Genomic DNA, 23,282 nt, shown 5'->3' on the forward strand with positions numbered 1-23,282 from the left:
GTTCACACTTTTGTAAAAATAATGCTATCTTCAAATGGTGGTTTCAGAATTATGGCCGTGTCCCCTAAATCTGCTCTGCCCTTCCTGAATGTGTGAAGTCAGAACCTAGAGCCAGCTTATGTGATCAGCCTGTGTGTCTGAAGGGAGACAGCCCAGGCTCATCGTGCAGTCTCGTCTTAACAGCACACCAGTCCTATGTACTGTCAGGAGGTGATGCGGAGAGGAGCGGTGGAGATGTAGTTTGTCAGTTGGGACTTCTCATCTCGGCATGTCTCTATTAGACGTACAGTGCTAGTAGGGACAGTAGCCACTATGCTGCAGTAACTACACCGGGGAGATGCATGGAAGCAGAGGGCGGCTCTCCATAACACACCTGCGGAATAAATGACTGCATTCGGATCCCGTGTGATAGCGGATTCCATGGCTCTGTTATGTTGGTGCTCCATAGGGTATCAGACCGGAGGTTTGGCAGAAAGCTTGTACCTCTAGAGGTGTAGTTACACTGCCTATAGGATGTCTACATTATGGAAGCCATAGAGGAAAGATGCAGGTTTAGCTTTTATTCATGAACACGTAATTATTAATGTCCCGTATGTCGGGTGTACTAACCGTCATTTGCAGGTTTCCTTGTAAAGACCGCGTTTAGTAAATATTGCAATCTTTACCTTCTAATACTTTTTAAATGACCACACAGAACAAAAGATGACTATTCATGTTTCTCTTTCGTCCAGTCCGGTGACACAGCTAACCTTGGGATGTAGAGGGGTCCGCCAGGAGCCAGGCACCTATGCTTCAAAACTTTGGGAGCAGGCTCCTCCCTTCTGCATCCCATCATGCCTCAGTTTCGTTTAGGTGCCCACAGGAGTGGGTGCAATGCTGAGTGGCTGCGCGCAGCCACACTTTTATTCTTTGGTTTTTTAGTTAGGTTTTATTATTTTCTTAACTTATAGTGCAGGTTTTGCCAGTATAGGACTTCTGCAGAAGTCATTACATGCTGAGAGCGCAGCAGGACACAGACAGAAGCGCGTCCTGTCAGTGTCCTGTGTGCGGAGAGGTACATTCAGGGAGAATGTGCGCTCTGCACAGCGCTGAGCTCCGCTCAGACGGAGACTGGTCCTGGGCCACGGGGGACCCCATCCAGCGCCTTGCTAGAAGGGGATCTTGGGGAAGGGTCCTCCAGCGATGGCGGACGCCATCTTTAACGGTTTGGGAGCTGAAATCCCCCAGGGGAGTTGAAGCTCCTTACAGGACGCCCAGCGTTTCTGGGCAACTCCAAGTAATCCCTAGAGGGGGAGTTACTGGAGATAGAGAGAGACAAGGTGGGTGCGTCCGAGGAGGATTTGGCGCCAAAAGCGCGACTTCCCTCAGGGTTTGGAAGATTGGACTCTTCCACTCGTTTCTGGCGCCATTACTCTGTGCTTGCTGCGGAGCGGAGAAAGACAGAGCCTGCTTGGAAGTCTCTCTGGTGAACGCTTCCTCCACTGTATCGCTAAGCAACAGGAAGACAGATAAGTACACTTGGTGCATTGCTCTGTGACTTTGCCTGAACGTTGTGCAGTGTTTAATACTTTATATTATCATGGCGGACGAAGGCAGTTCTGTTGCTGGGGAGGGAGCACTTGAGATGTTTTATCATTGCAAAAAATGTAATGTTAATATGTCGGTTGAACAGTTGGACCAGGGGGAATTATGCCCTTCCTGTGAAGCTGTCCCCTGTGGAACTCGCACTACTAGTCCCAGGGAGGCTGAGCCGGCCTGGGCTGTGGCTTTGGGACAGTCTGTGAAAGCTTTAGCAGAGGCATTAAACAGGCAAAGGGGATCGTTGGTGGGATCACCAGGTCCCATTCCCTCATCTCAGGGATCTCTTCCCCTTTCACAGGGAGACCCCATATTGCTGCAGACTATGCAGGATACTGCTCAGGGGGTACATAAAATGTCTTCCCTTTTGGAGCAATTCACGAAGTTTTCTGATGAATTTATGCTGCGGCAGAGTTCCACAGTGGTTCCTCCTGTATATGCTGATGATGATGTGGAGGAAGAGGATTTAACATGGTCACAAGGGGAGGAAGCAGATTTCTCAGCCTCTGGTATTGAGGACCTCATTTGGGCCGTCAAACAGGCATTGGATTTACCTGTAGAAGAAAAGTCTTCTGCACAGTGTGTGTTTAAGCGGAGTAAAAAGGATCCAGTGTCTTTCCCATCTGATGAGGGCATGGTGGCTCTGCTGGGTGAGGCTGGCAAAGTCCCAGACAAGAGGTTATTAATGGCCAAAAAATATGCAAACATGTATCCCATGCCGGAAAATCATGTTAAGGTGTGGGAGAAAGTTCCTTTGGTGGACTCCGCTGTGGCCAGATTGTCAAAAGCCACGGCACTGCCAGTGCAGGGTGGCGCGGCTTTTAAGGACCCGGTTGACAAAAAGGTAGAAGGTTGTTTAAAGGCAGTTTTTGAGGGAGTGGGTTTCACTATGAGGCCCATCATTGCCTCGGCTTGGGTGGCTAAGGCCATGATCAAGTGGACTGAGTCTTTAGAGAGTCATCTGCAGCATGATGCAGAAGCTTTGGCCATGGTGGAAAAGTTAAGGTGTGCCGCAGAGTACATTGGTGAGGCCAGCGAGGAGGGCGCCAAGATGGCGTCAAAAGTCTCGGTCACGTCTGTCACGGCCAGAAGGGCTCTCTGGCTAAAGGCTTGGGACGCAGATAGTGAGTCCAAGAAGTCCTTAGAGAATATCCCCTTTAAAGGGGAGTTGTTGTTTGGCTCTGAATTGGAGGAGATAATCAAACAGGCAACGGGTGGTAAGAGCACTTTTCTTCCCACTACTTCAAAGTCTACTGGGTCGAAATTTGGAGTGTTCAAGCAGTCCTTTCGTTCCACCTTTAGGGGGGGAGCATCTGGCAGAGGTCAATCAGGCCGGGGAAGATTTCAGGCCGGCAGAGGTAGGACGTCCAAGTCCAGGTTTGGCACCTTTAATAAGAAGCACATTGCCAAGGGGGAGGACAAACCCTCGGCATGACGGGGCGGCGACTCCCTGTTCTGGAATCAGGGTAGGGGGTCGACTCCTGCAATTTCAGGACAGTTGGAGGGTAGCCACGGAGGATCCGTGGGTGCTTTCAATTGTTTCAGAAGGATATCAGATAAAGCTAAGGGGACCGCCCCCTCGCAGGTTCCTTCCAACGCCCTTACCAAAAACAGCCTCCCTCAGAGCTTCTCTTTTGGCAGCAGCCATATCTCTAGAGGAGAAGGGGGTGGTCATTCCAGTGCCCCTAGGGGAGAGAAGAAAAGGGTTTTACTCAATACTCTTTTTGGTTCCCAAGCCAGACGGGTCTTTCAGACCCATTCTAAACTTAAAATCTTTGAATGCTCATCTCTGGGTGGATCACTTTCGCATGGAATCTCTACGGTCAGTGCTGCTGAGTATAGAACCAGGGGAGTTTTTAGCATCAGTAGACATTCAAGATGCCTATCTCCATGTTCCCATTCACAGGGAATTCCAGTCCTTGCTAAGATTTGCAATAGGAGAGAAGCATTGGCAATTCCAGGCACTTCCCTTTGGACTAGCCACAGCTCCGAGAGTATTCACCAAAGTGATGTCCATTATGGCGGCAGTTCTCAGGTTGGGGGGGATAACTGTTATCCCTTACCTGGACGATTTGCTTTTCAAAGCGGAATCGGCAGAGAAGTTGATGATCCACCTGGAGAGAGCGACACAGTTTTTAAGAGATCAGGGTTGGATTTTAAATTTACCCAAGTCCCACTTGACACCAACGCAGACTCTGAAATTTTTGGGGGTGATCATAGACACACATCTTCACAGGGTGTTTCTCCCAGAATCCAAATCGATGGAAATTCGACTGATGGTCTTGGAAATTCTACAAGCCCCGGCACCATCAGTGTGGCAGGGAGTCAGACTACTAGGAAAGATGGTGGCGACCTTCGAAACCTTGCAGTATGCCAGGTTCCACTCCAGAATTTTTCAATGGAACATCCTGGCTTGTTGGTCAGGAGATGCCAAAAGGATGAAATTGGAGATTCTTTACCTGTCCACGGAGTCCAGGAGGTCTCTCTTGTGGTGGACAGATGTGGAGAATTTACAAATGGGAAAGTCTCTCAGGTCTTGGGATTGGCTGGTCATTACGACCGACGCCAGTCTGAAGGGCTGGGGGGCAGTGACCCTTCATCTGAGACTGCAGGGGCTTTGGTCAGTAGAGGAGACAAAATTACCCATAAACATTCTAGAACTGAGGGCAGTACTGAATGCCTTACTACAGGCGGAGACGTATCTCAGAGGGTCTTCACTGAAAGTTCAGTCGGACAATGCCACGACGGTGGCCTATTTGAACCATCAAGGCGGGACTCGCAGCAAGATGGCTATGGCAGAGGTATCCAAAATCTTCAGCTGGGCGGAGATCAATGTTCCAGCATTATCGGCCATTTTTATACCGGGAGTCAAAAATGTGGAGGCGGATTACCTCAGCAGAGAATCCCTACAGGAGGGAGAGTGGTCTCTCCATCGAGAAGTTTTTCAAGAGATTGTCAGTCGTTGGGGTCTCCCAGACATAGACCTTATGGCAACGAGATCGAACCGTCAGCTTCAGACGTTTTGCTCCCGAGTAAGGGATTCGACTGCATGGGCGGTGGACGCCATGACAGTGCCGTGGGAGTTCCAGATGGTGTACATTTTTCCTCCCTTGCCCATGTTACCGAGGGTATTGAGGAAGATAAGGGACCAAAAGGTACAAGCAATTCTGATTGCTCCAGACTGGCCCAGGAGGTCTTGGTACTCCAATGTACTAAGGTTGTCCAAGGAGTCATGGAAACTTCCTCTACGCCAGGACCTGTTGTTACAAGGGCCGTTCCTTCACGAGGACCCAGCTCGTCTAAGTTTGACGGCGTGGCTTATGAAACCGCCTTACTGAAGAAAAAGGGGTTTTCGGATGAGGTTATTCAGACCATGTTGAGGGCCCGCAAGCCAGTGTCTGCGGCTAACTACCATAGGGTCTGGAAAATCTACATTAGATGGTGTGAGAGACAGAAGCTGCACACTTCCAGATTCAGTTTGTCTAGACTATTGAATTTCTTGCAGGATGGCTTTTCTTCAGGCCTTAGTCTGCAATCGTTAAAGGTACAACTATCGGCCTTATCTATATTTTTTCAAAAAAGGGTAGCCTTGTTGCCGGAGGTTCAGACGTTTTTACAAGGAGTTGCTAGACTCAAACCACCTTATAAGCAGCCAGTGGCACCTTGGGATCTGTCCTTGGTTCTATCCATGCTACAGAATCCTCCTTTTGAACCACTTAGATCTGCAGAATTGAAGTATGTGACATGGAAACTTACTTTTTTATTGGCTATTGCATCAGCCAGACGTGTGTCAGAATTGGGTGCTTTATCATGTAAATCACCATTCTTAATATTTCATGATGACAGGGCTGTGTTACGCACAGTTCCTAAATTCCTACCTAAAGTAGTGACGTCTTTTCATTTGAACCAGGAAATTGTACTTCCAGTTTTTGTTCCCCCAGAAGGGGTTAAAAATAGGGACAGAATGAAAAGGTTGGATGTTGTCCGCGCCTTGCGGATATACATAGAGAGGGTAAAGGACTTTCGCAAGTCAGAATTGCTCTTGGTGCTATATGATGTGCATAAAATTGGGTGGCCTGCTTCCAAGCAGACCATTGCACGTTGGTTAAGATCTACCATTGCCTTTGCCTACTGTAAAGCGGGTAGACCTGTTCCATCTCGTATTAATGCACACACTACCAGGTCGGTTGCTTCTTCCTGGGCGGTGCGCCATGGGGCTACAGCGGAGCAGTTGTGTAGGGCTGCCACCTGGTCCTCTGTTCATACCTTTACCAAATTTTACAGGTTCCATGAGTTCGCGTCGGAGGACGCTTCATTCGGACGGGCAGTGATGAGATCTGCTAGTCTGAGCGTACCCTCCCAAAGGACCGGCTCGTGAACGTCCCAAGGTTAGCTGTGTCACCGGACTGGACGAAAGAGAAAAGGGGATTTTTGTAAGAACTTACCGTTCGAACCCCTTTCTCTGAGTCCAGTCCGGTGACACAGCGATCCCTCCCTTACGCTCAGTTAAGTGTACCGTTCATGTGTTGCCATGTTATGGTTAATGTTATGTTGCCTTGAAAGATATATGCATATATATATATATATATAAAAGATGTTCAGGCATTGTTCTGAGTTATGTATCCTAGTGTGCTTTTGAAGTCGAACTGAGGCATGATGGGATGCAGAAGGGAGGAGCCTGCTCCCAAAGTTTTGAAGCATAGGTGCCTGGCTCCTGGCGGACCCCTCTACATCCCAAGGTTAGCTGTGTCACCGGACTGGACTCAGAGAAAGGGGTTCGAACGGTAAGTTCTTACAAAAATCCCCTTATTTCACTGTATGTTTTGTTTACATTCATAGATGTGGCAAACGTTCCCATTCTTTGGCAATGATATAAATGACTGGATCGGTCATATTGGAACGCTTCTCTGATTTCTAAATATGGCAGCCGATTATCACTTATTAGCAGTTATTTACAGTATGTAGCAACCAATCCGATTCTACTTATTTTTTTAGCACCTTCTAGAAGCCAACAGTTAGAATCTGGTTGCTATGGGCAACATTCCATCTTCAGTAGAACTCCTATCTTATACCCCTTTCACACCGCAGCTATAACCCGGTATTTTTAAACTGTTTGAAAATGGTTATAGCTGCAGTTTTACTGGCAAGTAGGGGGGGGGGGGGGTGTTCACTCTGCCTGGACAGCGCTGGCAAGTACCAGGGGAGGGGGAGATCACTCTGCCCGGACAGCACTGGCAAGTACCAGGGGAAGGGGGGGAGGCCCTTGCCGGACAGCGCTGGCATGTACCAGGGAATGGGTGAAAACGGGTTCAATGGGAAAGGGGTTTAATATACCATTTACAGCATGCGATGTGAAAGGGGTTTAACTTGCTCTGACCCGTTTTTTAAGAAAAGTTTCAAAAACCAATTCAGAGCAGGTTTTGCGGTGTGAAAGCAGCATTAGTAAATGTACCCCACATATGCACTGGTAATGAAATATGCTTCTTCTGCCGTTGACTTGTTGTCACAATCTTTGCTTATTAGAACGGAGCTGCTCATGAAAAGCCCAATGATTTTTGCATTAATGCTCTTTTCAAGTGAAATAGCCCGGAGGCATGTTGCATAAACATGTTTGGGACGCCGTACTGAACGGAGCTAATGAATGTCCCCGCGATTCAATATTTTGTCTCTGCGTCCGAAGATGCTTATTACCTCTTGTTGGCCATGGGCTGGACGGTTCTCCTGGGTTATCCAGGGAGGGGCTGCTGCCTGTTAGGACTTGCTGAGAAAGGTGGAGGAATATTTTATGCTGTGCCAAGTTATTTGATCATTAGTCCTTCTGTGGAGCGGAGCTGTGTTTGTGAATTATACGCCGCCGTTGGCTGTGCTGTGCGGAAGCAGTGGAGAAATCTGCTGCTTCAGATTAATGTCACTGAACCAGTCACATTATGATGTGCAGAAGTGTCTGAGGTTAGGAGTAATATATGGTTAGTAAGGCAGCACCTGACTACGAGGCTTTGGAATGGGGAAATATAAAGGTGTATGCAGCATACAACTCGAAATAACGTATTTTAGCCTATGTAATGGTTTATAGCTGGGGTAGCCAACCCTAGTCCTCGAGAGCTACCAACAGTGCATGTTTTGCAGGTCTCCTCACAGAATCACAAGTGAGCTAATTAGCTCCATCTGTGGATCTCTTAAAATGTGTCAGTGATTAATGAGTGCAGCTGTGCAGCAGCTAGGTTGTCTGGAAAATGTGAACTGTTGGTAGCTCTCGAGGGCTAGGGTTGGCTACCACTGGTCTATAGTAAGCTGCGGTTAATAAACATAGCGAATGCATGTCTAGTACACCCTTGCAAATTAATAACGCACACTGTTCACTTCTATTAGAAATGCAGTCTAATTGTTCAGTATGACCAGTTTTACTACGAACAATTGGTTTGTGCCTTGTGTGGTCTTATGGCAGGCATGTCCAAACTACGGCCATCCAGCTGTTGTGATACTACAGGTCCCATCATGCCTTGCCACAGTTTTGCTATTAGGGAATGCTAAAACTATGGCAAAGCATGCTGGGATGTGTAGTTTCACAACAGCTGGAGGCCCGCAGTTTGGACATGCCTGTCTTATGGCATAGCTAGACGATCCAAGTGCTTGGCCCCCTGTATATTATCAATGTAATACCACCAGTAACGCAAGCAATGTGCAGAGCTCAGGTATGTGGGGCACAAAGTATTGATGGTCATCAAAAGGCTGCATCAATGGAGCCACTGATGATTTGCATTGATGGCATGGAAACATTGTTTCACCCATTGTTGGGCATTCCTGCTGTTCCTATATTCCAGAGAAAGGGTGGAACTGAATGGGATGTAAAGGGCGGGCTAAGATCAGTCAACTGCTCTACTATCGATGAACCATCGGATCTCTGCCATTTGTTAACCATCGATGGCCAGTGGTGGCATAGAGCTGAGGAACATCTATTGGTGACCACTGGTTATCAAATGCTGCAAAAACTTTTTAGAATTTAAAGTGTGTTATTAAAGTGCGAGATGTTGAGACAAGCTGAAGCTTCCATTCAGTATAATGTTCGGTATGTACTGTATGCAGAAATGTCTAGTTATATTGTGTAATGTGTATATGTGTCTCTGTGTACAGTATCCTCTGCTGCCTTTTGTTCTATTCATGCCTTTGTTTGCAATGTCGGAATTAGATCTACAATCACACCTGCCACGCATACCTACACATCCAGATGGCTGCTGCCAATGGCTTGAGCCCTGGTGCCAGCTCCTTTGCTTGGCAGGTGCGCCGGCCTGGTATTTAATCTTCTGGCTGGGAATACGTGGGCTGTGCGTTCTCCGAAGAATCTCTGTACACGAGCGTTCTGATATCCAGGCTGGGCAGCCGGTTTACTTTACTAATTAGAATGATTCCGGCGGTAGCTGGAATTATGGGCATCGCAAATAATATAAATATATATGTAATATGTAACTGTAGAATGGCAGCTACCATGCTGCTTTTACCGATTTGGCTGCATTCCGTGTACAACAAATCTTGATAAAGGTACATCTAGGGAGAAGCGTTCTAGACCGCAATGATTGACAGCAGGATTCACCCTGGAGGTGGTTAAATAAAAAAAATTAAGACCACTAGACCAATTTATTTAATTTTTGGTGGGCAATATGAACTTGTTTATAGGAATAACTGAAAGTAGAGCGATAATGGAATGGAGAGGTACCTGAGTGAATGCTCCATAGTTGATTGAGTCGTAGGAAATCGCTAAGTGCACTTACATGTCCTAGAACTTGTGGACTTCGGTTTGCGGTTCCTATAGTCATTACAGTGAAGAACAAGCATTAGCATCTACTGTGCCATACAGCTGCTCGTCTGCTTCTAGTGAAAGACAAAGGGTCTGTAATGGAAGAACAATAGGATGCCTTACGGAGTCAGTAATTGTCTGATTACAGGATGTGGTGCTATTAAACTCCGTACACAACAGGTTGATTTAATGAACACGTGAATAGACTGCAGAAAAATCTGTCACTGAATCTATGTGTGTGTGTGCGTGTCATGGTGACAGGCGGATCCAGAAGGTGTTCGGCGTACTCATCTGCAGAGAGTTCACAGTGTATCTTGTCTCTGTCAGGGAGAAGTTCCAGTTTCCAAGGGTCTTCAGAAAACTCTGCCTTACCTGATTCATTCTATGAGCAACTACAAAGCTCTGGTATGTGACGGTGTGTTTGTACACGTTGTGTTGTGTCTGTGTTACCAGGTGCATTAACGTTAGTGCGGCCTAACCATCTGCTCCGTAGTGAAGGTGATGCTTCAAACCATTCAATATACCATTATTATCCAACCATTTCGGTTTTATTTGATTTTTAACCAATTGAATGTGTCATTCACTAAATGCTTTGCTTGTCCCTTGCCAACCATTAAACATGCTGCTTATCTGCTTCCAGTCCTTGTAACATCTGTGATGTGTACACAATGCAAATATTTATTTGTCAAGTGCCGATGCCTTCTACAAATGTATTAACCCTTTAAGTGCCAACCTCTGTGAGAGATGCACAAAAAATATCCACTACAAATGCCAGCGTCGCTCACATTTGTTATATAAATTCAAATGAAAAAATATATATTAAAAAAAAAAAAAAAAAAATTATATTTCCTATATAAGGTAAACATTACTGGTCATTATGATGAATTAAAATGTTTGCCTGGCAATTTTCAAACCAATTTTGACCGATTCACTTGGCACTCAAAGGATTCATTTGCTGCAGAAATTGATCAATTGCAAATGCTGAATCGAAATAATAACCGGAATACTGCACTAACCGCCATTATAGTACACTTCTTTTAAGATGGACATTAGAAGGTCACAGTAGTGAGTGTTATATGCGCTGAAAAGTCCAATATTTTTGAAGGCGTCAAATCTTTTTGAATTTTAAAATAAATACCGTTGTTTTTTTTAATTTTTTATTAAAATTTACATAATGCACTTTATTCCGCCCACTTATGACATTATTGCTCTCATAAACGCACGCCTAGTATTTATTCCTGTTTTATCTAAATGGTTTGTTATTTTGACAATTTTAAATAGCAAAAGTGTTTTCAAGATGAAAGGCACAGTTAAAGTTAATGGTACACTAAACACCATATTTATCAAGTGATCTGTTAAAATGGTCCTTAACTATTCTAAAACATTCACATTAATGAGTATTTTACTTTTGACTTTTGTTAAGAAAACCACCTATGATGTTGAGCAGGGTACCTTGAATTACTTTAGGTTGGCCCTTGGGGATGTTGGGTACAAAGCTGCTTTAATACAGTTAGTGACCACCCAGATTTCCATTTGATCTGCCTTGAGTTAATGGATTGCCATGGTCACCTACACACTATTTAGTCATTGTGTGAGCGTGAGAATGCCGCCTACCTAATCACCAGTAAGCGGTGACATCACTGAGGCACGAAAGCCAAGAGGCTGCTTTTTGAAAAAACATTTACTGTACGTTTGGATGACGGTGTCTAGGCCGAAAGGCAGCAGGTTGACACAGGAAAAAGGTCAACCGAAGTGTCATTTTTCTTTGTCAATGTGGACACTGGTCAACATGCTTCAGGCACAGTTGCTGCACTCTGCACACTATTATATTCTCCCTATTTGCCCACTGGGATGGTAAAGTATGAGCAAGTTGGTTTAGAAAAAGGTTGACATGACTTTCATTCTTCTTTTAAGTCAACCTTTTTCTTGTGTCAACTTTCTTCCAGTCTACTGTGTACCCAGATTTAGATGAAAAAAACATGACCGTATTTGTGTAAGGTATATATGTTGTATGCTCTGAAGACCAGCATCACTTAAGCTGGGTACACACTGGACAACGTTTTGCCGATTCCCACGGGTCCTAACGGAAAAAGCTAAATGTCGTCTGGTGTGTGTGTGTCCACTGTGCGGGCTCCTGTACAAGCAGGGCGATGGAGGATTTCTCTAGCTAGAGGCCCCCTCTGCTGCCGTTGGTCATGGTTGGCTTTGGCAAGTGTGTATGCGTTTGCCGATTAACACGCAGGATGTTGCTGGGTATGTTATCTAGTGTGAACTCGGTATTAGAGTTCTTTGCCAGATCATTACAGTTAAAATCAATTTTAATGGAATTTGTTAACAATACTTTCCCTTTAAGGGGGTATTCAATCTCCAGCGAGCATCTCCCATCAGGGAGATGCCCGCATGGCCCTATTCAATGCTGTCTTTCCCGACAGCATTGAGCAGGGTATCTCGGCAGAACGAGCCCAACATCACAAGCTGTCAGGCTCGTTCTGCCGAGAACGTCCGGGAAGTGACGAGCTGCCGGATGCAACTCGCCTCTTCCTGGCCGCAACTCGTGGCCACGCCACCTTCTTGGTCCCAGGCTAGCGGGACATTGAATCCCGCCTGCATGTTCTCGGTCGAGCTGACCTAGAACGGGACTGGGTTACAGATGTCGAGCAAGCTCGACTGCCGTGACCCTCTCATTGAATACCCCCCTTAGACTGTTACATCCGGTCATGGTATTATGGCAGTTCAAATCAAAAGCACTAATTCTAAACTGGCCATACATCTACAGATTTATTGTTCGATCTGGTTGGAACAAAAACCTGGTAATGGATGAGAGCAAATGACAACTTCGAAAAGCTGAAAAATGCCAAATGAATATTCAGATATTACCAGGATTTTGTTCCAACCAGCCAGATCTGTCAATAAATATGTAGATGTATGGCCAGCTAAAGGGCGAGATGCACTAAGCTTCAAAAGTGATACAATGGAGAGTGATAAACAGCCAGCCAATCAGCTCCTACCTGCCATGTCACAGACTGTTTGAAAAATGTCAGGCAGGAGCTGATAGGCTGGCTGTTTATCACTCTCCATATTATCACTTTTGAAGCTTAGTGCATCTGGCCCTAAGTCCGACTCTGCTGCCTCCTTTTGTGCGTCTTTTGCCAGTATTGCTCTTGTGCCTTTATGTGAATACTTCTACACATTCTTCCCTATTGTGCTTCTGAGCCTCTGTGACACCATCTTTGAAACACCATTTGGCGCAACTGTAGTCTTGCCATGAGTACAATCGTAAATTTTACACATACTGTATGGCACGTACACATTTTCCCATTTTCCAGTGTGTATGATTATGAGGCTGTCCTCCCAGCCGCTTCAGCGGCACATCCCCATGAGGTAGACCATATACATTCGTCCATTAATTCACTGTCCAGAAACACCCAGACCATGCGTCCCCAGTCTGCAACACTAACTATGTGCACACACAATCTGGTCACATGCACGGAGGTAAAGATGGCCTAACTGCATCCAACAATACCGCTGCATACGACTCAGATTCAGGCAGAAATTGTGAAGCAATCTTATTGTAACGCATTTATTGTAACGTGGCATAATTAAACCTAATCTGTTTAGAAAAAACGGTCCACAAAAGGAGTTTTGCACCTGGAGGGGGTTCATTTTCTAAGCTGCTGTGTTTTTTTGCTGCTTGTTATAAATGGCAGTTATAGTCAAAGCTTGACTCTCTTTTTTTTTTTTTGTATTAAATATTATTGCCCATATAAATTCAGCAGGTGGAACCACCATAGAATAAACTTACCCTGACGTCTTAATGTATACTTTTTAAGACACATGTTGCACCTTTTGATTTTTTGAAACCTACTCCCTAAGCACGCTTCGCATAATCCTAAACTAATATGTAACATATAGTGACATGTTCTAATGAGAGTCCCAATATTCGACCCATGTCTTACGATTAAATAATAAATTGGGTCATACCGAGCCATGTGTTATGAGAGACTGAAAGGGTTTATCTAAAGAATGGAGTGATTCTAAGGGAGCAGGAGAGGGACTTTGAAGTGACCCACTTTTGTACGGTACGTTCATTTGGGTTTATCTCTCCGCACACTTGTATATACTTCTAGTTACGGAGGTGCTTTATAGGAATAAAGAGTAGGGTGCACCTTGGTGTGAGCTTGGCAAATCATGTCCGTGCCATTGTGCAAACCCAGTTAATTTTGGTGTTGGCATTCACCGGGCTTTGTAATGGAAGATTTTGGTGCGGACCTCTTATATCATACATGGAATAGCTGCAGAAACCACTGGAACGGAACATTTACATACTGTATATCCCTGTTAATTTACTAAATCCGTTACTGCTGAAGTCTAAAACTTTCGACTATGCAACAGTGTTTGCGGTACTAGTTTAGTTTCACGGGGGCCGATATATTTGATGCGATATCGGCCGATATATCGGTCGATCCGATGCAATTTTTTTTTTATCTGTTCATAACCCCACTATCCACTATGCATGGAGTTGATTTTATATAGTGTGGCGAGCGCAGCCACAACTCCATGCGTAGTGGATAGTGGGGTTATGAATATATCGGCCGCCGTGAAACTAAACAAGTACCGTGTTTGCTTTTTGTCTTTGGGCAGTATTCAATGAAAAAAATTTGCCGTGCATGGCGAGAGATTTTTTTCTCTCGCCATGCACTCGCCCTGTTCCGGAGGGCTTGCTGCCACTCCTGCTCCCTCTATTCAATGTGGTTAAGACTCGCCGCCACTCGCGGCGAGTCTTAACCCCTGCTGCGGATGAGCGTCCGCGGCAGGGAGCTGGCAGGGAGCCGTGGGACGGTGGCAGCCAGGGAGATTAAAGTCTCCCTGGCTGCCCCAGAACATATGTGGAGGGGAGGTGGGCTCCCCGGGACCCAGGCAGCACAAGCTGCCCCCCCTATAGCCAGCGGGGGACCCAGTATTCACTGCACCCGATCGTAATGATCGGATGCAGTGAATATATGAATATCTAATGAGCGGCTCGAGTGCTCCGGCCCCCTGCTGGCTGCTCTGTGTAAAAAAAAAAAATATATATATTTTTTTTTATTAAATATATATTCATGTGCTATAAGCACATGAATAAAAATAACATGCCCCTTCACAGAAAAAAAATCCTGATTTTTTTTTTACACCAAAAAAAAAAAAAAAAAAACCTTTTAGTTTAAAAGTTCACATTCCAGCTCTCCATGAAAAGATGGAGAATTGCTACACGGAGAGAGACGGCGAAAATCACTTAGAAAGACGGCGAATATTTCACATTGAATAGAGTTGCTCGCTTTTGGAGAGCAAAATGCTCCGTCCAAGGCGAAAAAAGCACAAATTCGCCATAAAACAGGGCGAATTTTTTTCATTGAATACTGCCCTTTGTCTGTTGTAGATTCTTTCACTTAATGTAGATATATATAAAAATTAAACCCATCTTGAAATGTATTTAATCTAATTTACCCCATTTTTAAGTAGGTTACCTTACACAAGGAGCCTCCAGTGCTTACCAAGCCTCCACATTAATCCACAGCTACAGTGACCCCTGCAGGGGAGCATATGGTTTATTAACCATTTCTTTTTGCAGTGCCTTTATATTGTACAGCCCTTTGGAATACATATTATTCACATCCGTTCCTGTCCAAAAGGTACTTGTCTTTTATTTTGCATAACATACACTCACACTATACTCATTTTATCAGAACACAATTAACCTACCAGTATGTCTTTTTGGATCATGCTAGAAACCAAATCAACTGGCGTTAAGCAGCGCAGGGCATAGAGAGGAGAATGGTATTTATAGTAAGGGTGAGAACTTTATTCAATCAATAACTAACGTATAACCTAAAAAAGGGAAATAAAGCAAAGACATTTGTAGCTCTAAATGTTCTAGTTATTGGCCTATAATAATATAATTGTATAGTTGTGTACCTAGGTTACTTTGAGTAAACGTAGAGGAACAGCATGAATAAGAGTGAACTGAAGGAACTAATAATTGTTGGGGAGTTAACAACAGGATGACGAGAAGCTGGGGTTAATGATGATACAAAAAGAAGGGGTTATTAACGGCTGAGGATTGGGAGGGATAATAAGGATGATTGGTTATTGATGACTCTGTGGACCAAAAAGTTAATTCAGATTCTATTGATGAATGGTAAATGGTCGGGGATGATGATGAGATGGAGGACTAAGGGCACTAAAGGAGGGATGTTGGTCGGGATTATGCCCTGGGATGGATGTACAGTAGTATGGTTTAGAGGTGCAGTCATTTTGCTGAGGAGGTTGAAGAAATGGTTGTGTGGGGTGAGAGGGAACCTAATTGATGGATTTGACAAGGAGTGATCTGAAGAACAGGGCTAAGTTGGATATAGATGGGTTATGTGGATTTAAAGTGGCACATTGGCCCTTACTCAGATCTGATCGCAGTACAAATATGTTCTCAAAATGGGCAAAACCATGTGCACTGCAGGTAGGGCTAGATTCTCTAAGCTTCAAAAGTGATAAAATGGAGAGTGATAAACAGCCAGCCAATCAGCTCTTACCTGGCATGTCACAGACTGTGTTTGAAAAATGTCAGAAAGTAGCTGATTGGCTGGCTGTTTATCACTCTGAATTTGATCACTTTTGAAGCTTAGAGAATCTGGCCCGTAACATGTATAGAGAGAGAGTTACATTTGTGTGAGATATTTTGTTTCTGTGCAGGGTAAATACTGGCTGCATTATTTTGAAACTGAAATCTAAATTGCAGTGTAAAACAGCCAACCCAAATGTTACATCTGCCCCATCTGCAGTGCACATGGCTTTGCCCATTTTGAGAACAAATTTGCCCTGCGATCAGATCTGAATAAGGGCCACTGTTTCTAAGTGGGCAAGGGGTTAGGGAAGGGTGTGTGCAAAGGACTATGGGTATAGGTTTGAGTTGCTATGTAAAAACTGTTCTATTTACACAGTGGCTGGCTGTAGTTCTGTATTTTATTTTAATACACCACACATCTAGACCGGAAGTATTTGCTGATGCCTGTGTGAGGCGCCCTCATTAATTATATTAATTTTTTACATTTATGTATCTTGGTGAAGTGAAATTGCAGTTGTGTAGGGGGAGTTTAATATTTTGTTTAAACTGGCAAAAAAAAGGTCGGGCAATTATCGGTTCTAGTTCCGTGAAAATAAAAATAAAAAATAGAAACGAACTATAATATAAAATACTGTAACTCTGAGGAGACTGCACCAGCCATTAAACATATCTGTCGCTAGTCTACTTGCGCTTGAGTGGGGCTGCGATAGGTTTTAATCCCTTCTTACTGCATATTGCGGCCCTACTCAGCATTCTCCTGGTGTTCGGTGTAAATTCTCTCTAACGAGATTCTGGCTCTAACAAGCTCACTTCATTAATTTTTACAGTTTATTAAAAACATAAAGTAGAGTTGCTGCCGGCTGCTCTGTATCTCAGAGTCCTGCAACAATTGTGTGTCAGCCACAGCTTGGGAATTTGGAAGGAAATAACTTCCCTCCTTACCAGAGCTGCGGCACCGGTGCTATGTGAGAACCGTCATCTCGGAATTGTTAGGCATGTTTTATTTAGGCGGCTTTAATAAGACAACATAAATTGCCCCCATATGCTGTAACTAAGTGTGCCTCAAACACTTATAAGTCTTACCAGCACAGGTGGATATCTGATATTTGGATTCTAAATGTGCCTCCTGGAATAAGGTATTGGACATCCTATTAATTATTGCAGAGAAAATAGTGGTGGTCTATGTACACAAGCCAGTAAACATCTTCACAGGAGATGGGGTTTCAAACAAACCTTAAAAAGTACCTCTGTTTCTATTTATTGGGGGTGCGATGTATCCTGAACCGCTGTTGTAGACCACATAGTGAGCACAATAGAGATTACCAGCCTGTATGGCAGGGCTGGCCAAACCGGTACTCGAGAACTACCAAGAGTCCACGTTTTCCTGACCTCATAGCTGGTGCACATCTGTAGTCATTACTAACTGTCACATTTTCAAACCTGCTGCATTCATTCCTACTATAGATCCGCAGGTTGCCTGAAATACATAAACTATTGTCAGATCTTGAGGACAGGTTTGACCACCCTGCTGTAATGTATACATAAAATCATGAGCAGAGGCAAATTAGTGTTCAATCTAGCACCTTGCACCTTTCAAAACCAGTGCTGTTTTGTTTCCTGGCTGGGGGGTTGCATAGGTTTTTTTTAATGCTTCTAGCACAGTCTGGTCTCTATCTCAGCACTAAGATACAGACCAATCTGTGCTAGGAGCACCAACGCAGTCATCGACACCCCCATGCTGAGGAACTGCACGGGTTTTGAAAAGATGCAGGGTGCTACAATGCACACAATGGAAAGTGAGTAAGTATATACCGTAGGTTTGCAGTCACATTGCGAGCAGCACCCTCAAGACCAAAACATGGTCCTTATTCTACTTTATAACTTTGTGCGCTCTCTAACCTTTCATCTGCTGACTGACAGGAGAGCCTTCATGGCTTGTGGCACAATCTCTCCCCGTTACTCTGTGGAAAAACGGTGATGTATCTGTGAGATTTAATGCCAGATCTAAAACACACGACAAGATGTTCTAAAGTCTCCATCAGTTATAAGCAACCGTTTGATTTGCTAAGAAGTTGCTGTATCAAACCTCCAACATTATGATGTGTTCAAGAGACTCAATGTCAGATGTTAGACGGGATTATGGGTTTTGAGACTGAGGGTTATGTTCATCAAAGGGTTTTATTTTCACTGTGAGGGGAAAGAAGACACATTTCTATGTTCTATTGAGCCTATACAACTGTGAGATACTTTAAACTAAAAGGAAACAAATAAGAACCTTTGAAAAGAACTCAAAGTAACAGATGTAAAAAAAAAAGTCACTGATGTATTTAGGGAGCGTAGACTTGATTTGCAGATAACTGAGTCTGTGCTATATGGTCTGAGAGGCACTTTCTCCAACCTTCTTTGTAACCTCTTACCCAGACCACACAGAACTTTAAAGTCCTGTGGTTTAGTGCTGAAAGGACAGGGATGTAGTGTACAGTTTCAAGAACGTACGATTATGTGTGCATTTCTCTTACGGTTCCTTGCCCTGAAGGGATATTACCTTAAGGATACCAAAAATAGACAACTCTGCCTAGTAACTACGAAGATCTTGGTTAAAAAGAGCGAAATAGTCAGAAAAATAAGGGCTTGCTTTATTATTATTCCCATCCTTTGCACAGCGCTGTACAGTGAGGCTGTTATGGACTGTACCATTACCGGAAACCAAAATTAAAGATGGCTCTGCACAGTTGAGCTTGCAGCAGAAAGCTAGTGTGGCAGATACAGAATATTCCCACATGAGGATAATGTGGAAAATCCAGACCAGGTTTTAGAGCAGCAGCAGGAAAATTAGATCCAGTCCAGTTTTCTGAACTGATCAGGGTTGGGCTGATTAGCAGCACCTGCGCTTTCCTGATATAAGTGTTTCCGGGGCAGGAGGTCATTGTTCCTGATGGTGGAACAGCTGCCCAGGTGATAGGCTGGGGATGTGGGCTATGGTAGGGACCACTGTAACATACTGAGGAGATTGTACTATGATGTGACACCTGTATGCTGCAATGCTGTAACCATCATTGCCTATGCTGATTACCTGGTATGCTGTTTACCTGTTACAAACTAAACACCAAGACTTCATCTTACCCTGTACTGGTTGCAGAAGCTTGCTCCTTCGATTTTGACTAGAAATCACTGGTGCACTGTGCACCAGCAACTAGCGGTTTCTAGTCAAAATTATGTCACCAGCGCCTCCATTGGACCCTCCGTCTCACAGCCACGAGGAGCAAGGCATAGCAGCCGCCGATGCACAGCACTCTGCAGCCCACTTCTCCCGCCACATCGGGCACATTAATTAAAGTGAGTGCCCCTGTCTTTTTATTCCCCCTCCAGAAGGACTGCCAACAACACATGTCAATCAAAAATTAATTTGAATATAGGTTAAAAAAATTTGACCAAATTTCTTGCAGTTTTCAGTCAGAACTGCTGGTCGCTGATGAAAACGGTACACTGAGCAATATGATGGCTTAGCGATATATCAATAAGCGTTATTAAGCCAAATTCACTCAGCGACCGAATAGCACCGTGTACAAGTCTCCCCGTATACCAGGGGTTCCCAATCTTTTTTGATTCACGGCACCCTAGAGTATAAAAATAAATTCACGGCACCCCTAGGCCAAATTTTTTTTTATTAGATTAGGTTTATATGTGATTCTTAGGGTCAGTTATTTGGTAAAGGCCAGGATTTGCTTCTGTTTATACACATTTTATAATTGCCAGCCACCAGCACTTGTTTTGCTAATAAATAATTAGCCATTAATAATTTTAATTGGTCCTGGACCACCAACCCAGGGCACCCCTGCAAGTGTCCCGAGGCACCCCAGGGAGCCACGGCACACAGTTTGGGAACCACTGCCGTATACAGTAAAAGCTAAATTAATATCTGATTTCCATTTTCTTTCCCAGATACCTTATGTAAATCTTTAACCTTTTGTTAAAATACCACCGTGGCTCGGCCCCTGCTGGAAATTTGTAAAATGTTACAATTCGTGTCATTTTGAAGAGCGGAATGTAGCGATGACACAGGGCCGGATTCTGAGATATCCAATATTTACACTTATTTGATGACCCTGGCTGCTGGCATTTGGTGGTGGCTGCAGGGAGTGTTCCAGAAACTGGTGGGCATTTCAGCCCGGTTTTCTAGGCATTCCGAAGCCAAAGAATGTGTCCTTGGCCCTAGGCAGTGTAAATTTGATTGGCGTCCCAAAGAACCTTATTCACTTTGATGTCCAATGGTCATTCAGTTGATTCAATGCTGTGTATTCAGATGCAACAGCGGACTAGGGAAGCAGGTAGTCTTAAGGCCCCCATACATAGAGCCGACTTGTCCTAAGGACAAGTCGGACCCTATTCTCCTCCTAGCCACCCGGCAGCTCCCCGGGAGGCTCACATACGATGAGGACTTTGATGTGCCATTTTTTACATGTGATAAATCGCATGCGATTTATCACATGTAAAAAAAATATCAGGGAGCTGCAGGGCGGTGAGGAGCAGTGGGGGCGGACGGCTGGGGAGGAAGCAGTGGGGCAGCAGCGCGATACCAGGTCAGTGCTGGGGCGGGTGGCGGTGACCATCAGTCTCACTCTCCACTGTCCGTGTCCAGACTCCAGCGCTGTAGCGGGCAGCAGCCGCGGCTATTAGATCTTTAAAATATGTCAAATGACTGCCCGGCTAATGATTGGCTGAGATAGAGCACTCTCAGCCAATCAGTGGCCTCCCTCCGCGGCCGCTGATTGGCTGAGAGTGCTCTATCTCAGCCAATCAAAAGCCGGAGAGTCATTTGACATATTTTAAAGATCTAATAGCCGCGGCTGCTGCCCGCTACAGCGCTGGACACGGACAGTGGAGAGTGAGACTGATGGTCACCGCCGCCCGCCCAGCCAGCACTGATCTGGTAACGCGCTGCTGCCCCACTGCTTCCTCCCCAGCCGCCCGCCCCCACTGCTCCTCACCGCCCGACTGATCTCACATCGTTTGTCCCGCCGGTCCGACCCCTGGGGCCGGGTCCGATACGCACAAGACCGCGCATCGGACCCGACCCCATGTCACAAAGAACCGATTTGGTCCGATTTATCGGGCCGATTGATCGCAATCGGCCAAAATCGGTCCAAATCGGCTTGATGTATGCCCACCTTTACACCAAGACACCTCCTGTGGCTTTTGCATATTTGAGTACTACTGCTGCGTACATAGAGGCTGTGCGGTTAGTGCTCATCTCAAAATCACCCCCCTCCAAATCATAGTGAGTCATGTCCCTGCAGTGGGATGCTCAATAGTGCTATCCAAATAAAGCATCTCTTGGGACCGTAAGCAAATATGCAGTAACTCCATCCTCTTCTATCCCTGGGGACGACTTTGCTACCAATGCGTAAAACATATTTAAAATTAAATGATACTGTAAGATTTTGGAACAAAGAGTGAAAAGAAATGTATAGCAAGCCACATACATCTAGCTGAGTGCAGCCAATAAATATGTAGCTATTAAAGGAGCATAGCATACAGTTGTGTCCACACACATCTGTCCATTTGTTACAAGTTGTATAGACCTAATGCTGAAATACCGTGTGACTTTAGCGTCGTGCGTCTTTCCGGGTCATTTTTTTTCAATAATTGTTTGCAAAGATTTGTGAAATGGACACACAAGCAGCTTGTGCTGATTAAAATAATACGCAGCACGCCTGTCTGTACAGTCTGTTTTTTTGAATGTCGGGAAATCATACTGAACCCTTTCATAGGACTGCTAAGCCTCTCGTATCTCCTCTCCTGTACTGGCCATACATTTACAGATGTATTGTCAGATCTGGCTGGTTGGAACAAAAACCTGGTAATGGATGAGAGCAAATGACAGTTGGCAATTTGCTTTGAAGTGCTGGAAAACTGTCACTCAGGTATTACCAGGTTTTTGTTCCAAACAGCCCAATCTGACAATTAATCTGTAGATGTATGGGCAGCTTTACAGTCTTGACTCTGTCAGTGCTCATGTTACTTATTCCATTTGTCATCTAATCATTGATTAATGAGTAAACCATTAGTTGTATGTTGGGACTATGTACAGATCTCCCTCTGCTACTGTATTGTGCATTGTGTTATACTGGATGCCTCACTCAGCACCTCGTCTTCATATGACATGCTAGAGATTATTACTCCTACATGGAGTTTCACACATTACTGCTCCCCAGTCACCTAGTCATTCATTGCTTTCATTATGCAAAGTTTGGCTTGGATCTGTCACTCCTCTGCATAAAACACACGCATCTCATTAAATCGTCAAAAGATTATCTGCATGATAAGTCAAGTCCCTCAATATTTCTTAAGAGGTGTACACACTGAGCAAATTTGTGCTATTTTCTAAGCAATCTGACTAGATTGCTTAGAAAGTAAGCACAGATCTCTCCGTGTGTATGCTCCGAGAGATTAAATATCTCTTGCTAACTAAGTCAGTGCATGCAGTCAAAATCTAGTCAGATTGCTTTGCAAATGACTGCAAATCTCTCTGTGTGTACAGAATGAGAGATACTGATCACAATCTCTCATTCTGAACAACTACCCGGCCTTTTTTTGCTTAAGCAAAATTGCTCAGCACAAATCTCTGCGTGTGTATGTGCTCTCCATGGGAGATCTTGACACCAGCAAAATTGCTTAGCAAAATTGCTTAGCACAGATCTCTACGTGTGTATGCCCCTTTATCCTGATTTGCTAAAATTAGAGTTTAATAAAGTTTTTATCAAGTTTACTTTATTCACTCACAGCACTGAGGTCATGGGTTCGATTCCCAGCATGGCCCTAACTGTGCAGAGTTTGTATATTCTCCCCGTGCTTGCGTGGGTTTCCTCCGGGTGCTTCGGTTTCCTCCCACAATCCAAAAATATAATGGTAGGTTAATTGGCTCTCAAAAAAAATTAACCCTAGAATGAATGTGTGTGTGTGTGTGTACATGTGGTAGAGAATATAGATTGTAAGCTCCACTGGAGTAGGGACTGATGTGAATGTACGAATATTCTCTGTAAAGTGCTGCGGAATATGTGTGTGCTATATAAATAACTGGTTATAATTAACTACAACAAGGATGTCCAACCTGCGGCCCTCCAAATGTTGTGAAACTACACATCCCAGAAGGCCTTGCCACAGTTTTGATATTAGGGAATGCTAAAACTATGGCAAGGCATGCTGGTATGTGTAGTTTCACAACAGCTGGAGGGCCGCAGGTTGGACATGCCTGGACTACAACGTAATGCAAGTTCAGTAACCATTTTAAACTGGTGAAATTACGTTTTCTTCTCT

General features: G+C 44.6%; 1 protein-coding gene across 5 annotated transcripts in view; it reads left to right on the top strand.

The window, feature by feature from the left end:
* Positions 1-23,282, top strand: part of CADM1 (cell adhesion molecule 1) — a 251,665-nt gene that overhangs the window by 128,811 nt on the left and 99,572 nt on the right. For 4 of the 5 annotated variants that reach the window (XM_083163177.1, XM_083163178.1, XM_083163179.1 and 1 more), the window contains exon 2: positions 9,698-9,775. The exons of the other annotated variant lie outside the window; for it this stretch is intronic. In XM_083163177.1, the coding sequence (XP_083019303.1) occupies positions 9,698-9,775 (78 nt within the window). The remainder of the gene's footprint in view (positions 1-9,697; positions 9,776-23,282) is intronic. 5 annotated transcript variants of the gene reach the window in all.

This window comes from Crinia signifera, chromosome 19 (assembly GCF_055691185.1).
Source record: "Crinia signifera chromosome 19, ASM5569118v1, whole genome shotgun sequence".
Lineage (NCBI taxonomy): Eukaryota > Metazoa > Chordata > Amphibia > Anura > Myobatrachidae > Crinia > Crinia signifera.